At 40.6% G+C, this 23,166-nt stretch overlaps 1 protein-coding gene across 5 annotated transcripts in view; it reads right to left on the bottom strand.

Annotated features, from left to right (window-relative positions):
- The window catches only part of cpeb2 (cytoplasmic polyadenylation element binding protein 2), a 43,970-nt gene extending 23,797 nt beyond the window's left edge, over positions 1-20,173 (bottom strand). For 4 of the 5 annotated variants that reach the window (XM_087306404.1, XM_087306405.1, XM_087306406.1 and 1 more), the window contains exons 1-3: positions 19,090-20,173; positions 10,344-10,613; positions 2,509-2,599 (exon numbers count right to left, since the gene is read on the bottom strand). In XM_087306404.1, coding sequence (XP_087162530.1) covers positions 2,509-2,599; positions 10,344-10,613; positions 19,090-19,932 — 1,204 coding nt within the window. In that variant the 5' untranslated portion in view covers positions 19,933-20,173. Of the gene's footprint in view, positions 1-2,508; positions 2,600-8,404; positions 9,133-9,284; positions 10,614-19,089 lie in introns of those variants that run through there. The other variant, XR_015523041.1, reaches the window with a different exon arrangement.
- Between the last annotated feature and the right edge of the window lie 2,993 nt (positions 20,174-23,166).

Genomic DNA, 23,166 nt, shown 5'->3' with positions numbered 1-23,166 from the left:
ACTTACACATTAGTGAATATTTTTGTGTTGCACCACTGAACTTAGTTTAAACGTAACGCTCCGCTCCAACTAAATTAATATTTACATCAGCCTCCCCCATAATGGTAGAAGAGATAACGGAGAGATTAGTTTACCTCGAGGAGTTCGGGATGATAATGAAGGATGATCTCCCTCAACTCACAGCCTTACTTTCCACCCAAATCTCACATTTTATTTCGGTCTGTGAAAGAAGAGTTTCATTTTCTTTCCAGGAGTGTTTTGTGTAAGCCCCGCCCTCCCTAGTTACTGTTGCTACACCTGTCAAGCTTTCGTGCCTGGCATCCCTACAGAAAAATCCAGCCTAGGCTGGTTGGCTGGTTTTAGCTGGTCGGCCAGGCTGGTTTTAGAGGGGTTTCCAGCCATTTCCAGCCTGGTCTTAGCTGGTCAGGCTGGAAAATGACCAGCTAAATCCAGCTAAAACCCATCTCTGGGAAACATCCACACACATTGACACACACACACTCATACAATACGGACAATTTAGCCTACCCAATTCACCTGTACCGCATGTCTTTGGACTGTGGGGAAACCAGAGCACTCGGAGGAAACCCACGCGAACGCAGGGAAAACATGCAAACTCCACACAGAAACACCAACTGAGCCGAGGCTCAAACCAGCGACCCAGCGACCTTCTTGCTGTGAGGCAACAGCACTACCTACTGCGCCACTGCCTCGCCTGGGAATTTACATAAGTACATTTAAATTAATAATAGCAAAAGCATATTGGGGTGGCCACAAGAGTGGCCGGCGTTTACCCAGGGGTGGCCGTGGGGGCGCCCCAGACAGTTTCTATTCTAGTTCGCAGTTAAGTGAAAGAAATAAACACACTGAAATGCAAATCAAAGTATAAAGAGCAGAAGCAAACAAATAGATTTTCCCTACCAGCAAATATTAATCAGACACCACATATAAAAGAAGACACTAACCCGGTATAACATCGTCAGCAATGACTAAATCTCCAAAAGACCACCGAAAACATCAGTGAATTGTAGCTCTGACATGGCCATGAGCGAATGACTGAAAAACAGCTGCGGGTGAAGTATATTGATCACAGATTGTGATCACATCTCGGTTGTGTTCTGATGATTTGTCGTTTCAAATAGTCGTAGCTTGAAACAGATGGAGATATGACTGCTATTAGTATGACTACTATGGCGAGGGCTTAAACAAAGCAGTGCTCATATTATCGAGCGGAAAAGAAGAAAAAGACCGATGGGAAACAGAACCTGCTTTGTATATTTGTAGGGAATACAGTTTAGATCCGTTTAGGGTAAGAAGTGTGTGAGTTATTGCAGTCTATTACTGAATTTGTCAAACAAAACCAACTTAACTCCGCTCCTTTAGCACCCCTCACAGAGCTTGATATACGTTGGCGTTTCTCCTCATGGGTTTTAAGTTTTGAAAAGGGGAAACATTCCACCACCCCGTCAAAACTTAAAGGATACCGGGTATCAGATTTACACAATCAGTGGCGTAGCGGACGGGCCTGCAGGGCATGATTAGGGGGCCTCGCGTCGTCACGATTTTCAACAATTGTAAATCCGGCAACCGCAATAATCAAACTCTTGGGAACAACTGTGGTCGGAACCAAAGTTCACAGGTCTGTGTTGTCTGAACACCTCTCAAGCGATGGACTACTTCATTCTGACTGCTTCCTGCCGAACCGCGACATAGCTCATACTATAAAGTTAACTTGATTTCAACTCTCCTCAACGCTCACACTGGAGAAGATGCGTTGCTCTGTTTCTCGCCGCCGATTCTCATAGAAAATGAATGACTACTGGCTACTTTGACGCTCTCGCCGCTTTTGGTTTGTGATTGCTCCTCAGTTTGTGAAGGCTTCCCCGCGTTGTCGCTCCACCCCGCCTCCCTTCCCCGCTCCTCTAATTGTGATTGCTTCCCCGTGTTGTCTTCCTTCATCAGGGGGCCCTGTCAGTGATCCCTGCAGGGGGGGCTCCGCATTTTGCGCTACGCCACTGTACACAATCCATATGCACAACGCTTAGGTTTTTTCCCCACGCTCGCAAGCTTGACAGAGCCCCTGCGCGTAGCTATGGTAGCTAAGCCACGATTGGTGGGTGGCGGTTTTTGGGTGTGGCTTAGCGAAGGGTCAATTGTATCCATCAATTAAAACGAGAATCTCTTCATGAGTTCTTCTCGCTGCTCTTTTCTCGTTCATGTGTAGAATATACAAGAGGCAAGTTTAATGTTTTGATAACTTCACATGTATTTTCTGTGCGTTCAGGGCTCGCAATGCAAATGTGAGCGTCGTCTATTATAGTGACTGCAGAGATATAACAAATAAAACTTTCTCCAGAAGAAATAAATATTATAGGAAACACTGAAAAATTACTGAATCTGTTAAAAATCATTTGGAAAAGGAAAAACATTCACAGCAGTGTGAATAATTCTGACTTCAACTGTGTAGATATACAGCATATCCACTTATTGTACAAGAGGTGACCTCACCCTTCAGCGGGTCCTGCTCTGCTCTCATGATGTCAATCAGGGAGCTTTCCAGTGAGTGCATGTTCAAGCTGTCGTACATCCTGGAGCGATCCTGAAAAGCAGAGAGCAACACGTCAGCATGAAGCAGGTCGTTTGCGTGGGAATTATGGGATTACCGTGAAGAAAGCAAACTCTTCTGTGCATTGGGTACACTTTTTTTTTGTCTTTTAAATGTGCATTTAAAGGTGCATTTTAGTAGTACTGATTAAAGTAAATGATCTAAATCTGTAGATTATCTGTGTTTATCTGTAGTTTTATATTCTGTGAAAGGCGTAAAGACTGAACAATTTTCATCTAATTAAATATTGTCAGGCCGACATTTCCCATAATTCTGATAAGTAGCCCAACCTCTTTCAACATATGTAGATTTGTACATCTGCACACCTCTGTTCACGTAGATGTTTGAATGTGCGCTAGGCATGGGACAATAACCATTTTCAAGGTATAGACCATTTCAATGTGTTCATATCATTGGCCCATGAACATTTCCTGCTTGTTATCAAACTGTAGCAACAGGCAATTCAATCATAGCTTCATGTTAAAACAGCAGCCATACCATTATTTATCAATATGTATCAATATTATTCTCAGAAGAAATAGAAATTAAAAATGTAAAACAGGAAAAACGTGAGGACCATTGTTTTTGTTTACATCCCTCAAAATGGTCTATAACAAAAATTCAAGGTTTTAAAAAGTCAAAATTTTCTACAATACCGTTTCTAAGGTATTTGTATATTTTTTTTATTATTTATATTTTATTTACATTTTAATATTTTAATTCTATTTTTAGGACAACAGTATCTCCAGCAGATAAGATATCCAAAGATGCCTTCTTAAATTGCAAAAACAAAACGTTTTTTAAACCAACAAAGACAGCAGAAATAATAATTAATTTAGCCTGACATGTTTACTGTTCCAAAATAATTTAAATGTTTCTTAAAATAAAATATACGGTAAAAAGGGAAATTTATATATATTTTTTCCTGAATAAAAAGAATATATTTTAGAAAATATGATCTACTATAAAAGATCTGGGTGTCATATTAGACAGCAATTTAACTTTTAAAAATCATATATCTCATGTCAAAAAAAAGCCTTCTTTCATCTGAGAAATATCGCTAAGTTACGAAGTATGCTATCCATTTCAGATGCATAAAAGCTTTTATGACTTCTAGGCTGAATTACTGTAATGCTCTGTTTGCTGGCTGCCCAGCATCCTCTATTAACAAACTTCAGCTAGTACAAAATGCAGCTGCCAGAGTTCTTACCAGGTCTAGAAAATATGATCATATCACCCCAATTTTATCCTCCTTACACTGGCTGCCTGTTAAGCTTCGTATTGAATTTAAAATACTGTTTCTTACCTATAACGCTTTAAATAATCAAGCTCCTGATTATCTAACCAACCTTCTGTCTCGCGACAATCCAGCCCGCTCTTTAAGATCTCAAAACTCAGGTAGTGCCTAGAATAGCAAAGTCAACTAAAGGAGGTCGAGCCTTCTTATTTATGGCTCCTAAACTTTGGAATAGCCTATCTGATAATGTCTGAGGCTCAGACACACTCTCAATTCAAAACTAGATTAAAAACCTTTATCTAAACTCTTTTTAGCAAAGCATACACTCAGTGTATCACTTAGCGGTACGATACATAAATGTGCTCCACGCACGTTTTTGCATCTGGTTTATACACACTATGAACAGCAGCTACGCTAATTATTCTCTTTATTCTCTATTTACACCTGGGGATACTCATCCCGGGGCCCTCAGACTATGCGGCGCCACTGATTCGATCCAAGACCAGCGATGAGATGATCCCTAGGTTTCCATAATCTTGGACCAGGCCGTATCCTGAGCAGCTGCTGTGGTGGTCGTGGATGAGTAGAGAGCATGAGACTGATTCCTGTGACGCTCTGGGGACAGACGAGTCTTGCTGACGTCCAGCTTCTCCAGCGTCTAGACTGCAGCTCTGCACAAGACGTTTAGCCATAGCAGAAATGGTCGTGCCCAACTGAGCCTGGTTCGGGATCTGTAGAGCTGCACATCGATGGATTTGCTCTTCAGTGTTTGGACTCTCAGTAGTGATTACTAAACCACACTGAACTGAGCTGAACTGAACTTAAACTCTGAAAACTGAACTACACTGTTTTAATTTACTACAATCTTCTATGTAAAGCTGCTTTGGCACAATCTACATTGTAAAAGCACTATAGAAATAAAGGTGAATTGAAAAATTGAATTGAATAGAGCAGTAATCACAATACTGCAAAATCGGAAAACTAAGATATTTCTATCCAAGGTGATTATACCATCAGAATCTTATACTGGCCCATGCCTAATGTGCACCGCATGTTTACGTGCACACGAGACAATCACAGTGGTAAAATAAAATGCTGCATCAAACCTTTAAAATCCTGAAGCAATATTGGAGTGAGTTTTACACGCTGGAGGAAGGACGACACCATAACTGAACAATTCCTGTTAGACAGGTAGTGTTATGCTTTAAAACTATTTTAGTCACCAGAGATGATGTAGATTGTGTTGTTATGAATGGGTTATATACACAGAAGTGTTGTTCAGCCGCTGACAACTTTCAGTGAAAGATTGATGTGACTATTTTCAGTTTCATAAGGTCCTTATACAGCATTGATAATGTAGATCACACTTAGCTGATGATTGATAATAAAGCCAGTTTGGCGTGCTGTCCCGGGAGAGAGCCCTGAGCTTATAAGATCCTCGAGCCCTGGGCTCCCTCCCGTTGCAAGGCGAGAGGGGAGTTTGAGCTCAGGTAGATCTCGATGACTCCCCCTCTTGCTTGTTGTAGCTAAGTGTCAGATATGGATGCTGAAAGGTGTACTCAGAGTTTAGCTAAAGTATTTGGATTAATTGTTTAGAGTGCTTGTTTTTGAACGGAGGACTCAGGGAAAACCCGGGCGACCACGGGGAGAACGAGCAAACTCAGCACAGAAATGCCGTCTGGTTTGGAAAGGAATTAAACCAGGGGCATTCTTGCTGTGAGGCAACAGCGCTAATCGCTGGCCACCGTGACGCCCGTTTGAAAGGAGGGAAAGTAGGGTTGGGTGGGGGCGTTTCTTCAAGACGAAGATATTGAGATGAGAAAAGTCTGGTTATTTATAGTGAGTTAAGGATCGTCTGATAGGATAATCAGTCGTTAGCTAAAGTTGGAACAGCTGTGAACAATCATAAGCACGTGATCCTCTCGAAATTTGTTTATAAATTTCACTTCACTTATATTTAGTTTAACAAGAAAACATCAGTAAATAGCGCAATTTTAAGTCGCAGTCATCCGCTGGTTAGTGCTGGGTTCGCTCTACTATTGGAGCTCCAGACAGGCATGTTTCAGGCCAGCTGCTCGGAGCAGGAATAGTGTGTGTTTGTGTCGCCTCTGAATCCCTGGAAAACTGTGTCAGGCTGAATTCTGGGTCAGGCTCTCAATCCAAAGGCTCTGGAATGTTGTTTGGAGAAACTGTCCCGAGTGGAATTAACCCGGCAGGTTTGTTGTGTTTAGTGAGTTTTGGACAGGAAGTTCAGCCAAACTAGCATTGCTTCACGGCTGGTTTAGTCTGAATGAAACTGTGTGAAGAGTGTGAGTGACGTTTGTTTTTGTTGTTCATCCGCGCTACGAGAATATCCCTCGCCCCTCCCGCGGATGCTTAATGGGGCATCCCGTCTGCCCATCACAACACCTGCCCAACAACATGCCACACATATCTGCCGCATTACTACCAGGAGCAATGTGGACATACACACAGACATCCGTTACTAGATCTGTGTGTGCGCTCATCAGGGGAAACACACCCCACATTCACCACCAACACACACACATACACAAATGTACAAACGTACACCCACTCACATGCACAAACACACACACAAACACTCATGCGCAAACTTACACACACGTAGCCATGAAGTAAGTACTGGGAACCTCATTTGACCTCACTTATTGTACTCTCCAAATTTACACTCAGCGGCCACTTTATTAGGTACACCTCTCCAACTGCTCGTTAATGCAAATTTCTAATCAGCCAATCACAAGGGAGCAACTCAATGCACTTTGGCATGTAGACAAGGTCAAGACGATCTGCTGCAGTTCGAACTGAGCATCAGAATGGGGAAGAAAGGTGATTTAAGTGACTTTGAACATGGCATGGTTGTTGATGCCAGACGGGCAGATCTGAGTATTTCAGAAAGCTGCTAGGATTTTCACGCACAACCATCTCTAGGGTTTACAGAGAAAATATTTAGTGAGCGGCAGTTCTGTGGGAGCAAATGCCTTGTTGATGCCAGAGGTCAGAGGAGAATGGCCAGACTGGTTCTCTGAGGAATATTTCTAGTACCTTGTTGAATCTCTGCCATGAAGGACTAAGGCAGTTCTGAAAGCAAAAGGGGGTCTATTAAACCGGTACTAGTAATGAAGTGGCCGGTGAGTATAAGCCAGTTTTAAATTGCCGCTAACGTTTTTAGATCATGTCTATCATGATGCCGCCATCTGAAGTGTGAATCTCCATCAAGCACGCATGCATTAACCAGCAGCAGCTGCTCTGTGGCCGGATAATACCAGATTACTGCTGTCCCATCATCCACTTTCAGTCCAGCTTTACTCTCACTCTAATGGAAAACACACACAAAACACTCCTGACATGCTGGAAACCAATGCATCTACATTTGACCTTTCCAAAGTCATTGCTTTTGATACACACTTGTGGGTTTTAATAAACTTTGGGTATGGAATACAAGGGGAAAGCATTCATGGTAATAGTATGTGCATAATGTTGTGTTAATATGTAAATTAAACATTACATTATTAGGGACTAATGATGAGTTAATGCATGCGCTAATCATGAATTAACATGCTTTTTCTGCTCAGAGTTGACATTTTATCATTTTGCCACGTCTATTGCCGAAAACCTATAACAAACGTACATTTTTCGCTACTTCTGGGGCTTGTGCAAAGTTTCATGAGTTTTCAGGACTGTTTAGACCCTCAAAATCACGATTTACTCTGGAGAAGAAGAAGAGGAAATGGCAATACTATCTGGATGCAGCCTTTATGATGCAAGCTGAGATTGCATCACTCAGCGATGCAATGTCAGACGCAATTCACTCAAATGGAGCGAGCGACGTCACTGTGACGGGTAGGGTTAGGGGTGGGGTTAGGTGAACCCATTAAAAAGCATTGGATAAAGCCCAGATTGCACTGCACCAGGTCTGCATCCAGACCCCTCTCGGAGCATTGGAGCAAATCCAATTGGGCATACACATCGATCCGGTGCTGGGTCCCTAATAAAGTAAAGTACTGTGGTTAAAACTGTGGGCAATAGCGGGACAGAATAGTAAAAACAGCTAAATCCAGGGAAAAACGTCAGGGTTGACAGGTGACACACACACACACACACACAGGAGTGAGTGTTGATGGTGTCACACACAGATGCTTTGACCTGTCACATCCATCTGCCTCCCGCAGGTACGGCAGCTTTTAAAAACAGAGCTTATATCATTCCTGTGCTGTTTTCAGCATTCAGTCTCTTCACAGCGCAGCTCACACACACACACACACACACACACACACACACACACACACACACACACACACACACACACACACACACACAGAGCGGAGCTGCTAAATATAGATTCAGCAACACCGCCAGAAATAGAGCCTGAAAAGCAGCTCAGTCCTCCAGTCGAGAGCGTGAGGCCGATCAAACGCACACATTATCATGCATTCAATCAAAACCATTCACTCCAACCAGCATGAAGATCACCTCCCCTTCCCTCTCTGCAGCCTCCATCTCTCATCTCTGAACCGGCTTCTGCCAGGCCGACATTTTCAGTATTTTGTGATTGTTTTTTTTTTATTTTTCCCCAGTTTTTTCTGCTTTTCAATTGCATTATGGGATCTTGATCATCGCTGGTTCGAGCCTCGGCTGAGTCAGTTGGCATTTCTGTGTGGAGTTTGCATGTTCTCCCCGGGTTTCCTCAATTGCATAGGCTAAACTGGCCGTAGTGTGTGTGAATGGAGGAGTTGCATAGATGTTTCCCAGTGATGGGTTGCGGCTGGAAGATCATGCGCAAGACATATGCTGGAGAAGTTGGCGGTTCATTCCGCAGTGGTGACCCCTGATGAGTAAAGGGACTAAGCTGAAAAGAAAATGAATGATTATCAGCTTATAGTGTCATTACTGTTGTATTCCTGCTCTTTCCTCGTCCCTCTGTCTCTGTGTGTTTCTGTTTTCAGCACATGACATGTGTGTGTGATCATGTGAGCGCGGAGATGAGGACAGGAATCTAAAGAATCCCGAAACGGCGCCCTGTTTCTAGAAATGAACAATGCAGCAGATACTAGTGAAGCCCAGTCCTGATGATCTGAAATGTGTTCTGTGTGAGGGCGGGAATTGGTCGACCAAACATCAAACCGTGCCGTCGTCATCCGCTGTTCCTCGGTTTGTGTAGTAATAACAACTCAAGTAATGGACTTTTGTCTAGGAATAAATTCGGCAACTTATTAGTGCCTTAAAATTTTATATCAGGGGTTACCAATCTCGTTCCTGGAGGTCCGGTTCCCTGCAGGGTTTAGCTCCAACTTGCCTCAACACACCTGCCTGGGTGTTTCAAGTATACCTAGTAAGACCTTGGTTAGCTTGATCAGGTGTGTTTGATTAGGGTTGGAGCTAAACTCTGCAGGACACCGGCCCTCCAGAAACAAGTTTGGTGACCCCTGTTTTATATTATACTGACCAGCTCTCATAATCCATGGTAAAACTGTCACGTTACACAGCATGGAGCAAATTAATTTGTAGTGACCAGCAAACTCAACTTTACTAGTCATAATACACTCACCGGCCACTTTATTAGGTACACCTTACTGGTACCAGGTTGGACCTCCTTTTGCCTTCAGAACTGTCTTAACCCTTCGTGGCAGAGATTCAACAAGCTACTGCAAATATTCCTCAGAGATTTTGCTCCATATTGACATGATAGCATCACACAGTTGCTGCAGATTTGTCGGCTGCTCATCCATGATGCCAATCTCCCGTTCCACCACATACCAAAGTTGCTCTATTGGATTGAGATCTGGTGGATGTGGAGGCCATTTGAGTACAGTGAACTTATTATCATGTTCAAGAAACCAGTCTGAGATGTTTGAGCTTTATGACATGGTGTGTTATCCTGCTGGAAGTAGCCATCAGAAGATGGAGACACTGTGCTCATAAAGGGATGGACATGGTCAGCAACAATACTCAGGTAGGCTGTGGCGTTGACACGATGCTCAATTGATACTAATAGACCCAAAGTGTGCCAAGAAAATATCGCCCAGGACGAAACCACCAAAACCACCCTGATGAGCTCACTGTGAGTCACTGCTGTCCTCAGGTGCTCTACAACATCTACAAACACCCTCCTGAGCAGCAGTGAGCACACACACACTTAAACATGTGCTCAAGCACACACATATGCATATGCGTGCATGCACATACACCCAAACGCATGCACACTTGCTCGTACACACACATTCACGCACACACAAACACACGTATAATCTCATAAACACACACAAATGCAAATGTAACCCACACACACATGCACACAAACACCCATACATACACACTAACACATACACACAAAGGTCTACACACACACAAACACACATTCACAGGCAAACTTACACGCACGCACGTACACACACAGTCAGAATGTAGATCGCATCAAAGCAGCTTAGCATGATCTTCCATGAGGGATGTGAATATCTTCGATGAGGAAACGCTCACAGGTACCTGCAGGGGCAGCAGTGTGTTGCTGTTGTTGTCGGTGCGAAACATGTTCTCCTCGATCCAGGATTTGGGTCCCAGGGAGCCAGCGGAGCGCGGGAACTTGGGCGGAGCGATGACGTTACTGGAAAAGGGCTTCTTCATGGGTGAGATCTGGTTGATGGAGCCTGGCACCCCCATGCCACCCCCGCGCCGATGGTCTCTGCCCCAGGACATGCCTCCAGAGTTCCAGCCGCTGCCCTGATGGCTGCCCCACGGAGACTGCTTCATCATGGGCTGCGGACAGACGGGACGGTCAGTTAGATAGAGTCAAAATAATCTCCAGTAACAGCAAAAAAAGTTGCTAGAGTTGTTGCTAGCAGGGGCGTAAATCTGATTTAACAGTAGGGGGGGAATTTCTTTGAGCATTTTTTTGAAGGGGACACAAATTATACAGCCGAATTGTACTATTAAAGATATGTCCACACAGTTAAAAATTGTTTCATCATCATTATTATTATAGCATGGAGATTATGTCATTATAGTTTCTTTCAAAGTTTTTCTCAGGTTTAATGACAAAGCAATTTTTTTTTCTAAACTATTTATTGCATTTGTTTGTTGTGTTGTTTACAGTCAACTGACTGACTCCTGAAACAGAATAAAAGCAGAAAGACATTTTCCATACTCATAATAACTAACTTTAAAAACGTTAAAATCAGATCATGATCAACACAGATCATGTTGTAAATCAGTGAGCCAGTGAAATCTGCTAAACGGCCACAACTCCAAAAACGTTTAAAAAATTGTTCACCCCAAAAGAATTGTCATTATCCCTTCAATAAAGCACAACACCCTTACCTGACACAGTGACACTGTACATCTGACTGACCCTGCTCTGCCTGTTCCTCAATCATCTCTTTCTCCTTCGCCTGTGATTAATATTGTGACATTAGTATTTTCATAAGCACTCATTCTGAAAGCCAAATTGCTTAATATGTGAACTTTTTGTACTTGGCGTTTACAGTAGCTGCACTGAAAAATTATCTTATGTCTATTTTTTCTGTCATTTTATCCAATACATGACACTGCCAGGCACGTTTTTTTATACTGTAGCACATTTTATACACAATGGCAATTCAAAGTGCTTTACATAAAGAATGCAAAACTATCATGAGAATAATCACAACAATAAAAACAAAGAATTAAAAAAGGTTAACATTTTAATTTCAAATTAATTGAGTCACTTAAAACAGAACAGAAACGGATTATACAAAAATACAGTGGGGTTAGTGTGCTCAGTGTAGCACAGTGCTCATTTAGCAAATACACAACTAAATATTATGCTAATTGTGGTCGTTAATGTTAAGTTAACATTATGCCAAGTCGTCACAAATGAAACAGTGCATGGGAAACGGCTTTAGCGTTAGCAACAAGCTAACGTTAACTAGATAAGTAATTTTAATGGCTAATACAGAAGATTCATGGATAATTACATGGGTAAAAAGCAATTTTTAACCTCAACTAATTTATGAACGAGTCTGTATTAACTACATCGAGGAGAATCGCTTTATTTAAGGTGAATAAAATCCGCAGCTCCAGCCACACACCTGACGTGTATGTGTGTGAGTAGCCGAATGAGGGAAATCATTTAGTGGACCGAACCACTCTGAGGTAGGGGAGGGGGAACTCAATTTCTAAATGCATTTTAAATGATAAATGCGGTTTTCTTTCTACTTAGACAAATATTTTAGCTATATATACATTTATTTTTCACAATTAAGAGTTTTTATTTTATTTTATTATTTTTTTGGAGGGGGGGACAACCCTCGGATGGGAGGGGACATGTCCCCCCAGTCCCCCCCGGGATTTACACCCATGGTTGCTAGTCGCTTTTTTGAAATTTTGTCACTAGAAGGGTCTGAAAAGTCGCTAAATATAGTGACAAAGTCGCTAAATTGCCAACACTGAAACAAATACATCACAAACAGTTTTCTTCTTTGTCATGTCAGCTTGACATTACCAAGACTACAAAACTCGTCATAAATCTGTCATAAACACGATTGGCATTATAATTATGTCATGAATAATTTCCTGATCACGTTTTCAGTGGAACAAACTCTATTTATCATTAAAACACCTCATTAAAAGTGTCATTACTCTGTCAAATTATTTTTAATAGTGTCTTTAATATTTATTCATTCATTCATTTTCTTTTCGGCTTGGTCTCTTTATTAATCCGTGGTCGCCACAGCGGAATGAACCGCCAACTTATCCAGCATGTTTTACGCAGTGGATGCCCTTTCAGCTGCAACCCCTCTCTGGCAAACATCCACACACACTCATACACTACGGACAGCTTAGCCTACCAGATTCAGTTGTACTGCATGTCTTTGGACTGTAGGGGAAACTGGAGCACCCAGAGGAAACCCACGGAGAGAACATGCAAACTCCACTCATGAATGCCAACTGACCCAGCCCAGGCTCGAACCAGCGACCTTCTTGCTATGAGGTGACAGCACTACCTACTGCGCCACCGCATCGCCCTGTCATTAATATTGAATGACATTTAATAAAAAACTCAGGTTGGAGCACAGTAGATGAGGTCAACAAAATATTATTGACGCGGTTGTAAAATTTATGACATGTTTGTAATGACTACATGACGATCATGTTTATGACAGATTTATGACAAGTTTTGCCTGACAGTGGAAATGCGCCACCTAATGGGCCAACTTTGACCCGCAGGCCCTCCTTTGGGCATCTCTGGTTTAGAACGCACTCATATAATGGCTGAGTAGTACATTTAAATTCACATGCAGTTCCTACTGAGTAGTAGATGATTTCGGACACAGCCCAAGTCTGGCTTCCAGACAATAGCCAAACATGGGCAACATCTGGGCCAAGTTAATATCCAATAACTGGGCCTGATCAGGGCCAGATATGTCTGAAAGGTAATACACTGTGCCATGCGGGCCAAGCAAAAGCTGATTTGTGTGGGGCAGAGCTGGGTTACATAAATGTACCTGTGTGGGTTGAATATGAGTAAATGATGAGTTATTGAATTGTTCTGGAAGGGGTGAACTATCCTTTTAATGTGAATGAGAGTGTCTGGCGTAATCGCCCATGTGTGTGTGTGTGTGTGTGTGTAACTTTGAGCATGTCCGGGCTTTGCCTTGCTCTACAAGTAAGAAGATTTAAAGCTTTACATCTAACACTCCACATCTCATGGACACAGAGGCAACAACACACAAGAATATAAGCCAAAAACACACACACACACACACATACACACACACACACACACACACATACACACACACACACAAATTGCTAAACAATGACAAACTAATTTTGATTATCAGTCATGCTGTCGTTGCATTGTGTGCAAAAATGAGCGTCACACCCATCTCCGTAATGTCTTTAAGTGTAATTGGGTAATGGCCTGACTGTGTGTGTGTCAGTGTGAAAGAGAGACTGTGTGCTCATACAATCTGGCTGAGTGTTTAAGGGATAGTGAGAGATAATTACCGCTGATGGCGTCTAGACTCTGGAAAGACTCTGTTTTCAAGAATAAACCACAAGCTAACACCTACACTGGAGGTTTAATGTATATACTGGGCAAACCTGTGGAGATATTTCGTCACCTTTTTTTAAAACACAGAAAGCCAAGTGTAAAGATCCTGAATCAACTCACACAGGGCATTCGTCAAGTTGTCAGAGGTCAGCAAACACCACTGCATCTTGCTGACATAAACTGTCTCTCTTCACAGGTAACATCAGTGTGCGAAAGACCCTCATTCATTCATTCATTCATTCATTCATTTTCTTTTCCGCTTATTCCTTTTATTAATTTGGGGTCGCCACAGCGGAATGAACTGACAACTTATACAGCACATGTTTAATGCAGCGAATGTTGGGACTTCTATATAGATAACGCAACCCGGGCTCATTGTGGAAACGTAGCCCCGCGGGCGTTTCTGCGGACCGCGATTTACGTCCCGGGAGTTACGTATCCGAGCGTTTTTTTGTTTTCGCAGATCCGCGAGAGGCCGCTGTGCGCGTTTTCTTTTTTTCTCGGGAGCGCGCGGCGTTCGCGCCCGCGCCGTTCTCGCGCGAATAGCCGCCGGATCGAAAAAAGCACAAAAAAAAAAAAGCAAAAACCCTCGTCTTCGATTTCGACCGCGTTTTCGGATCCCGCCACGTTCTCGCCCTTATTTTCCGGATTCCGTTTTTCGTCTTACCTGATTTCCGGAACCTGTCGTTCCCCGGACTCGATCCCGGTCATCATCCACTGCGGCCGGCTCCGGCTCCTCCTCCTCCGGGGCCTCCGTTCCGCCGACGCAACGCTGTGAGCTAGGCGGACAAACTGATTGCGTCGGGAAATCCCTCCACTCGGAGGCGAGCCGTCGGCCGGCGAGCGCGAAGAGGAGGGGCGGAGCGGCGCCACACCGCCCCGCGGCTTTCGCTTGAAAAAAACCAAACGCGGCCTTTACGTACCTCCGGCCACGTAAATCGCGGTCTCCAGAAACGTCCGCGGGGACGAGATAAGCTTGGGTTGAGATGACGCCTTCGCTAATTTTAGTGACCTCTCCAAAAAATTTCAATTGGTACATTCCAATCTATTTCGTTAACCCCCAATTTCTGTTTAACGGAGAGCAGATTTCTTCAACACATTTCTAATCATAATAGTTTTAATAACTCATCTCTAATAACTGATTTATTTTATCTTTATCTACCATTATGACAGTAAATAATATTTGACACTTCTATACAGCTTAAAGTGACTTTTAAAGATTGAACTAGGTTAATTAGGGTAACTAGGCAGGTTAGGGGAATTAGGCAAGTTATTGTATAACGATGGTTTGTTCTGTAGACTATCGAGAAAAAATATAAAGCTTAAAGGGGCTAATAATTTTGATCTATGGTTTAAAAAAAAATAAAAACTGCTTTTATTCTAGCCAAAATAAAACAAATAAGAAGGAAAAATATTATCAGACATGCTGTTTTTAATTTTATAATTTTACAACTAATTTCAAGTTATTTCCCAGTGTTGGGTTGCAGCTGGAAGGGCATCCGCTGTGTAAAAAAACATGCTGGATAACTTGGCGGTTCATTCTGCTGTGGTGACCGCATATTAATAAAGGGACTAAGCCAAAAAGAAAGTGAATGAATGAATGTAAATTATTTTTAATTATTTCTGTGAGTCCTACCACTCCCTAGTGACTCCCTGAGTGTCCCGGACAGCATTTAAGAAATAAATAAATCAAAATTCAGCCGTAATTATGAAACATGATGGTGTGCGGCGCTGCAGATTCTCTTCAGTTTGCACTTTTCAGTGCTGTGTCATCTAATGCTATGATCATTAGTGCTGCAATCAACTAAAGAGACGTCACACACACTCAAAAACTTTTTTGCTTGTTTAAATTACCTATTTAAAATGAGCTAAAACAACACAATTCTGGAGATTTTATTGGGACAACCTCATTTTTTATGTTTAATCCACATAAATTTGGTAAAAGTGTTGTTAACTTAATCAATTTGTGTTGGGACAACATGGATGAATTGTGTGGAACCCTGCATTTTTACAGTGCAGTAAAAGCAAGGTCAAAGTGAGTTTACTGCGTTATGGGATGCTGCGTTCTGAACGGAGAATTTAATGTTGGTGTTTAGTAATATTTGCACATGATCTACAGCAGAAACAGGGAATGAATGTGTTTTTGTGTGGCTGTTTAAGGGCCCCCGTGGGCTCCTGAAGCATGAGGGCCGCTAATATCACTGAAGGGCCTCATGTGATGCTGCTGGCCATCTCAAGCCCAGGCTCATCTCAGTGAATCTCCTGTTTGGGCTCACAGATGTCTGTCAGCGCTCCGCAAAACTGATGTATGATTGGAGAAAGATCTCAATACTGTAGTTTACAGATAAAGCTTCACTGCAATCATGCATTTTTCTAATGCTGGAATAAAATGAGGAATGTACTATATTGGTTTATATAGGTTAAATTTGTATTTTTTGCAGTCATATATATATAGTTGAAGTCAGAATTATAAGCCTACTGTTTATTTTTCCCTAATTTCTGTTTAATGGGGAGCAGATTTGATTAGAAACACATTTCTAATCATAAGTTTTAATAACTCATCTCTAATAACTGATTTATTTTATCTTTGCCATGATGACAGTAAATAATATTTGACTAGATATTTTTTCAAGACACTTCTGTACAGCTTAAAGTGACATTTAAAGGCTTCACTTGGTTAATCAGGGTAACTAGGCAGGTTAGGGGAATTAGGCAAGTTATTGTATAACAATGGTTTGTTCTGTGGACTATTGAAAATAAATGTGCTTAAAGGGGTTAATAATATTGTCCCAAAAATGGTGTTTAAAAAAATAAAAACTGCTTTTATTCTAGCCGAAATAAAACAATTAAGGCTTTCTCCAGAATATAAAATACTATCAGACATACTGTGAAAATTTTCTTTCTCTGTTCAACATAATTTGGGAAATATAAAAAAATAAATAAAAGGGGGGCTAATAACTCTTCAACTGTATGTTTGACATACAGTTAAACATAAATAATGTTTAACAGAGCAAGGACATTTTCACAGTATGTCTTCTGGAGAAAGTCTTATTTGTTTTATTTTGGCAAGAATAAAAGCAGTTTTTAATTTTTTTAAACCATATTTAGGTCAGAATTATTAACCCTTTTAAGCTATATATTTTTTTCTATAGTCTACAGAACAAACCAACATTATACAATAACTATACAATATATATATATATATATATATATATATATATATATATATATATATATATATATATATATATATATATATATATATATATATATAATCAAATTGGAACAAAGCATAAATAAATTAATAACTGTATTTTAAAGATATAAATGCATTAGTTAATAATAAAAAAGATTAACATGAAATTACATTTTTGAACATATTAAATTGAGCATAATATGTTAAATAAACAAATAAAACAAATAACAAAAATCTAACAAATGTAAATACCTATAAAATAATATTTTTATTTAAAAAGTATTAAAATTAATATATATATATATATATATATATATATATATATATATATATATATATATATATATATATATATATATTAATTTTAATATTTTTTAAATAAAAATATATATATACTCTATATATAGAGTTCAGATAACCTCTAAGTGTCGAAAATGTAAAAAAAAAAAAAAAATCAGCCTTCTTTGTTAATTTATTTCATTTTAAAGATCATGAAAACAACTTATTTTTGTCATAAAAGGGAAATTACTGAACCTACATACATGAACCTGATGAGAATGCTCATTTTAGAAGAGAATTTCAGACGGCATTTAGAGGTTCTTGCATCTGAACTCTTCATACAGTTGAAGTCAGAATTGTTAGCCCCCCTGTTTATTTTTTCCCCAATTTCTGATTAACGGAGAGCAGATTTATCCAACACATTTCTAATCATAATAGTTTTAATAACTCATCTCTAATAACTGATTTATTTTATCTTTGCCATGATGACAATAAATAATATTGGACTAGATCTTCTTTAAGATACTAGTATTCAGTGACATTTAAAGGCTTAACTAGGTTAATTGGGTTAACTAGACAGGTTAGGGTAATTAGGCAAGTTATTGTATAATGATGGTTTGTTCTGTAGACTATTGAAAAAAAAATTAGCTTAAAGGGGCGAATAATATTGACCTTAAAATGTGTTTTTTTTAAATAAAATAAATTTTTTTTACAAATTTAAGACTGCTTTTATTCTTGCCGAAATAAAACAAATAGGACTTTTTTCAGAAGAAAAAATATTATCAGACATACTGTGAAAATTTCGTGCTCTGTTTAACACCATTTGGGAAATATTTAAAAAAAAAAAAAGGAAAACTAATTCTAAGGGTGCTAATAATTCTGACTTTACCTGTATGTGTGTGTGTGTGTGTGTGTGTGTGTGTGTGTGTGTGTGTGTGTGTGTGTATATATATATATACACACAAACACACACACACACATACACACACACACACACACACACACACACACACATATATATATATATATATATATATATATATATATATATATATATATATATATATATATATATATATATAGGCCTATATCTATATTATAAGTGATTAACTTTAATTTGATCAGATTAAAAAACTCAGTAAAAAATGCAACAATAACAAATATGACAGGCGTAATCATGAAACTTAACTGAAAGTGATATATAAACATGTAAATAATATTATGATTATTTTTACAGTCTCTGGTATTATCGTAATATTTCAGACTTTTCCCCATAATATTTCTTCATGATAACTTGGGTTTTTCACAGCATAAACTGACTCTTCATAAAAGACAGTGTGTGACAGAGGAGTCCCACATAATGATGGGGGTCCACAACATAACTGAACCCCCTAAAGCTGCATAAATCCCTGTGAAGCATTTGAACATGTCAAACACACTCTCTCTCATGCTCACTAGTCAATCCTGCTCAGCAGTGTGCACTGCGTAGTATGCAGAAAGCTTGTGACGCACTGACAGGCCGCATTTGTATTCAGCGCACAGACGTCACAATGGCTTCACTGAGCGCTGCATTATGACGCAAGAGGTGACGATTCAGGGCCGCGATTGCGTCACAATGACAGCTCAACCGCAGCCTTCAATCACTGCTAATATTATTTATTTCTATCACTGTTAGCGTTGCTGAAGATGTTTTTATTGCTGTGTTAGTGAACACGGCTGCTCACCTGGTGGTGGTTGTAGTTGTTCCTGTGCTGCAGAAAGGCGCCCTGCTGCTGCGGGGGAATCTGCGGGCTCACCGGGGACCGGCGGCTCTGCGGCTGCGGGGGGACGTTGATCTGCGGGGAGAACGGGCTGCTGAAGCCCTGCACAGGGCACGGGTTGGCCGAGAAGCTCTGGAAGAAGCCGGGGTTGATGGAGGAGGGGATGCCCGGGTAGTAGGTGTCCGGCTCGGTGGTGGCGGGGATTGGGTTTATTGCGTTCGCGGAATTGGAGACGGGCGGAGGAGGGGAGCTGGTCTGCACCGACCACGGCGTACCGAACGCGGGCAGGGTGGGGGAAGCCGAGCCGCCGCCGCCGCCCCCGGCGTTCTGCATCTCCGGGAACGCGCCCGCGAGCATGTTATTAGCGCCGGTGCTGTTGTTGATGTGGTGCGCGCTCGGGGACTCCATCTGGATGTTCACCTTGGACGATGGCGCATCGGTGTCCAGGCCCGTGCTGGACGAAGAGGAGGAGGAGGAGGAGGAGGAGGAGTACGGCGGCTGCGGATCAGCCTGCTGATGTATGTTCCGGTCGTGCTGAAGGTCACCGGCTGTCTGCGCGTGACCAGCGGCGGAAAAACGGCTGCTCTGCTCGCTGCTGGACTGAGAGGCTGTCAACCCCGCAGGCTCATCCTGCATGTTGCGCTGATGTGACGGGAAGAGAGGGGACACCCGAGGCGAGCTGCTGGGGCGCACCGGGGACGCGCTGCGGTAGGGTGTGAACGCGTCTCCGCCGAAGAGCGCGGGTCCGCTGATGATGGCGGTGTTGGTGTTCGCTGTCTGCAACAAGCCGAAGCTGTAATCACCCATTTAATTGCGTCAAAGCTCTCGTACGTCCACCCAGGCCTGCTCGGGAACAATAAGAAAGACACTGAGTCCTAGAACTTCCCAAAGCCTGCTTGGAGCGAGAGAGGAGGAGCTTTCGGTCGAGTCGGTCGCCTTTTTGCACGCTATATAGATTGTTCGCGGATTTAATTGTCTGCGGCTTTTTTTTAGCCGATCTAGCCGTCCGTACGTGCGACCGACCGCGCATCCCCCTCCTCGCGTTACCGGCTGATCTGCTGCTGCGGCAGAGGATTAAAACTCCTGCATGCGCGTCACCGGCGCGTCATAATGCATGCGCGAGCCCGCCCCGTCCGCGCCGCAGAGAGAGCCGCAATGTGCGCGTCACTCATTCATTATTCAGGAGGTGCAGCAGCACCAGCGCAGGGCAGCAGACACACCGGTCCAAGCACGGCAGCTGCTGCCGGTCAACTGCTCCTCCAGCCGGCTCACCTTTAGCCTAAACAACCGGCCGAGCGCGTGGGCCTATAATGAACCCGTCATAAACTCTTCCTGTGCTTATAATAACCAGATACAATGATTAGTGCTACACACAGACCCGTGATAGCCTTTAGTGCATATCTAGTACACTACATAGTATGCTGTTTAATTTATACAGAGTGCTCCTAGTAGTAGTGTGCAGTATGTGTGGTATATACCATCCATAGCCTACGTACTTACATTGTAGATATAGTATAGTTTAGTATGCATAGTATGTATTATAGTGCATACTATTTAGCATTTTTAATGCAGTAGAAATATAAATAGATTATGTATCGTAGCATTTACTGCAGTGAATAATGGTAGGCAATTATTATTTCAAATTCTTTTAGATCATGTAGATTTATTTTTCATTAACTCATAACTGCTTACTGTGCTTCCTAACCAGAAGAAATGCTGAACGTTCACATGTCGTGTTACATGCAGACCTGTGACAGCCTGTGATACAACATTTAGATAATTGCAGTGCATATACTGTATAGCTTAGTGCACTAAGTAGTATACTGTTTAATTTCTACTGAGTACTATCTTTTTACATTGTGTGCAGTATGTGTGGTATAATGCATAAGCAGCCCACGTACTTACATTCTAAATATCATAGTGTAGTATGCTACATAGTATGCATTTGTTTGTTGAATCCTAGCAATGGCACTGGATACAAAAATAGTTAACTGTAGTGTATGCTTAAGTATATACTGCTGTGTATATAACACTGAAATGGAGAAAGGTGAATATACAATGAGCATCCTAACAGTATGGGATAATGCTGGATTCTAGTATTGCCACTGATTCAAAAAATAGTAACTGAGTACATACTGTAGTGTGTAATTACATACTGATGTATATATATATATATATATATATATATATATATATATATATATATATATATATATATATATATATATATATATATATATATATATATATATATATATATACACACTAGAATGGAGAAAAGTGAATATGAGTGAATACAGAATATGCATCCTCAATACACAATGATGCTAAATACTAGCACTGGTGCTGCTTTCAAAAATCATAGGTTAGTACATACTGTAGTGTGTATTTAAGTACATACTTCTGTATACATAAAGCAGAATAAATAAAAGTTAATATACTTTAAGTGAATGTGTAATATGCATCCTCAATGCACAATGACTCTGGATTATAGCAATGGAGCTGGTTTAAAAAATATATAGTTTAGTACATACTGTAGTGTGTACTTAAGAACATACTGTACATCTGTATATATATATTATAATAGGGAAAAGTGAATATAAGTAATTGCGTATTATGCATCCTCAGTAAACAATGATGCTGGATTCTAACAATGGAGCTGGTTTAAAAAAATATATAGTTTAGTATATATTGTAGTGTATACTTTATTGCATACTGCTGTATGTATATGACAATAGAATGAAAAAAAAGTGAATATAAGTGAATATGTAATATGCATCCTCAGTGCGCAATGACGGTGGAACCTAGCAATGGTGCTGGTTTAACAATATATAGTTAAGTACATACTGTAGTCTGTACTTAAGTACTTACTGTCATGTGTATAGCATACTAGAATGGAGAAAAGTGAATATGAGTGAATACATAATATGCGTCCTCAGTACGCAATGATGCTAAATACTAGCAATGGTGCTGGTTTAAAAAATATATAGTTTAGTACATACTGTAGTATATACTTAAGTACATACTGCTATGCATAAAAGACACTAGTATGCAGATAAGTAAAAATATGATCTGCACCCTCAGTGCACATTGACGCTGGATTATAGCATTGGTGCTGGTTTAAAAATATATAGTTTAGTATATATTGCAGTGCATACTTAAGTACATACTGCTGTGCATATAAGACACTACAATAGAGAAAAGTGAATATAAGCAAATATGTAGTATGCATCCTCAGTACACAATGATGATGAAGCATAGCAATGGTGCTAGTTTAAAAAATATATAGTTCAGTACATACTGTAGTGTGTACTTAAGTACATGCTGCTGTAAATATGCACTAGAATGGAGAAAAGTGAATATGAGTGATTACATACTATGCATCCTCAGTACACACTGAGGCTAAATACTAGCAATGGTGCTTGTTTTAAATATATATATATAGTTTATTACATACTGTAGTCTATACTTAAGTACATACTGTTGTGTATATACAACACTAGTATGCAGATAAGTGATTATATGATCTGCATCCTCAGTGCCCAATGACTCTAGATTATAGCAATGGTGCTGGTTTAAAAATATATAGTTTAGTATATACTGCAGTGGATACTTAAGTACATACTGCTGTGCATATAAGACACTAGAATAGAGAAAAGTAAATATAAGTAAATATGTAGAATGCATCCTCAGTACACAATGATGATGAAACCTAGCAATGGTGCTGGTTTAAAACTATATAGTTCAGTACATACTGTAGTGTGTACTTACTGTAAGTACATGCTGCAGTAAATATGCACTAGAATGGAGAAAAGTGAATATGAGTGAATACATAATATGCATCCTCAGAACACAATGTTTCTTAATACTAAAAATGGTGCTGGTTTAAAAATATATAGTTTAATACATACTGTAGTCTATACTTAAGTACATACTGCTGTGTATATAAGGCACTAGTATGCAAATCAGTGAATATGTTATCTGCATCCTCAGTGCACAATGGCGCTGGATTATAGCAATGGTGCTGGTTTAAAATATATA

This window comes from Danio rerio, chromosome 23, assembly GCF_052040795.2.
Source record: "Danio rerio strain M-AB ecotype USA chromosome 23, GRCz13ab, whole genome shotgun sequence".
Taxonomy (NCBI): domain Eukaryota; kingdom Metazoa; phylum Chordata; class Actinopteri; order Cypriniformes; family Danionidae; genus Danio; species Danio rerio.
This window is presented reverse-complemented; position numbering and strand designations above follow the sequence as displayed.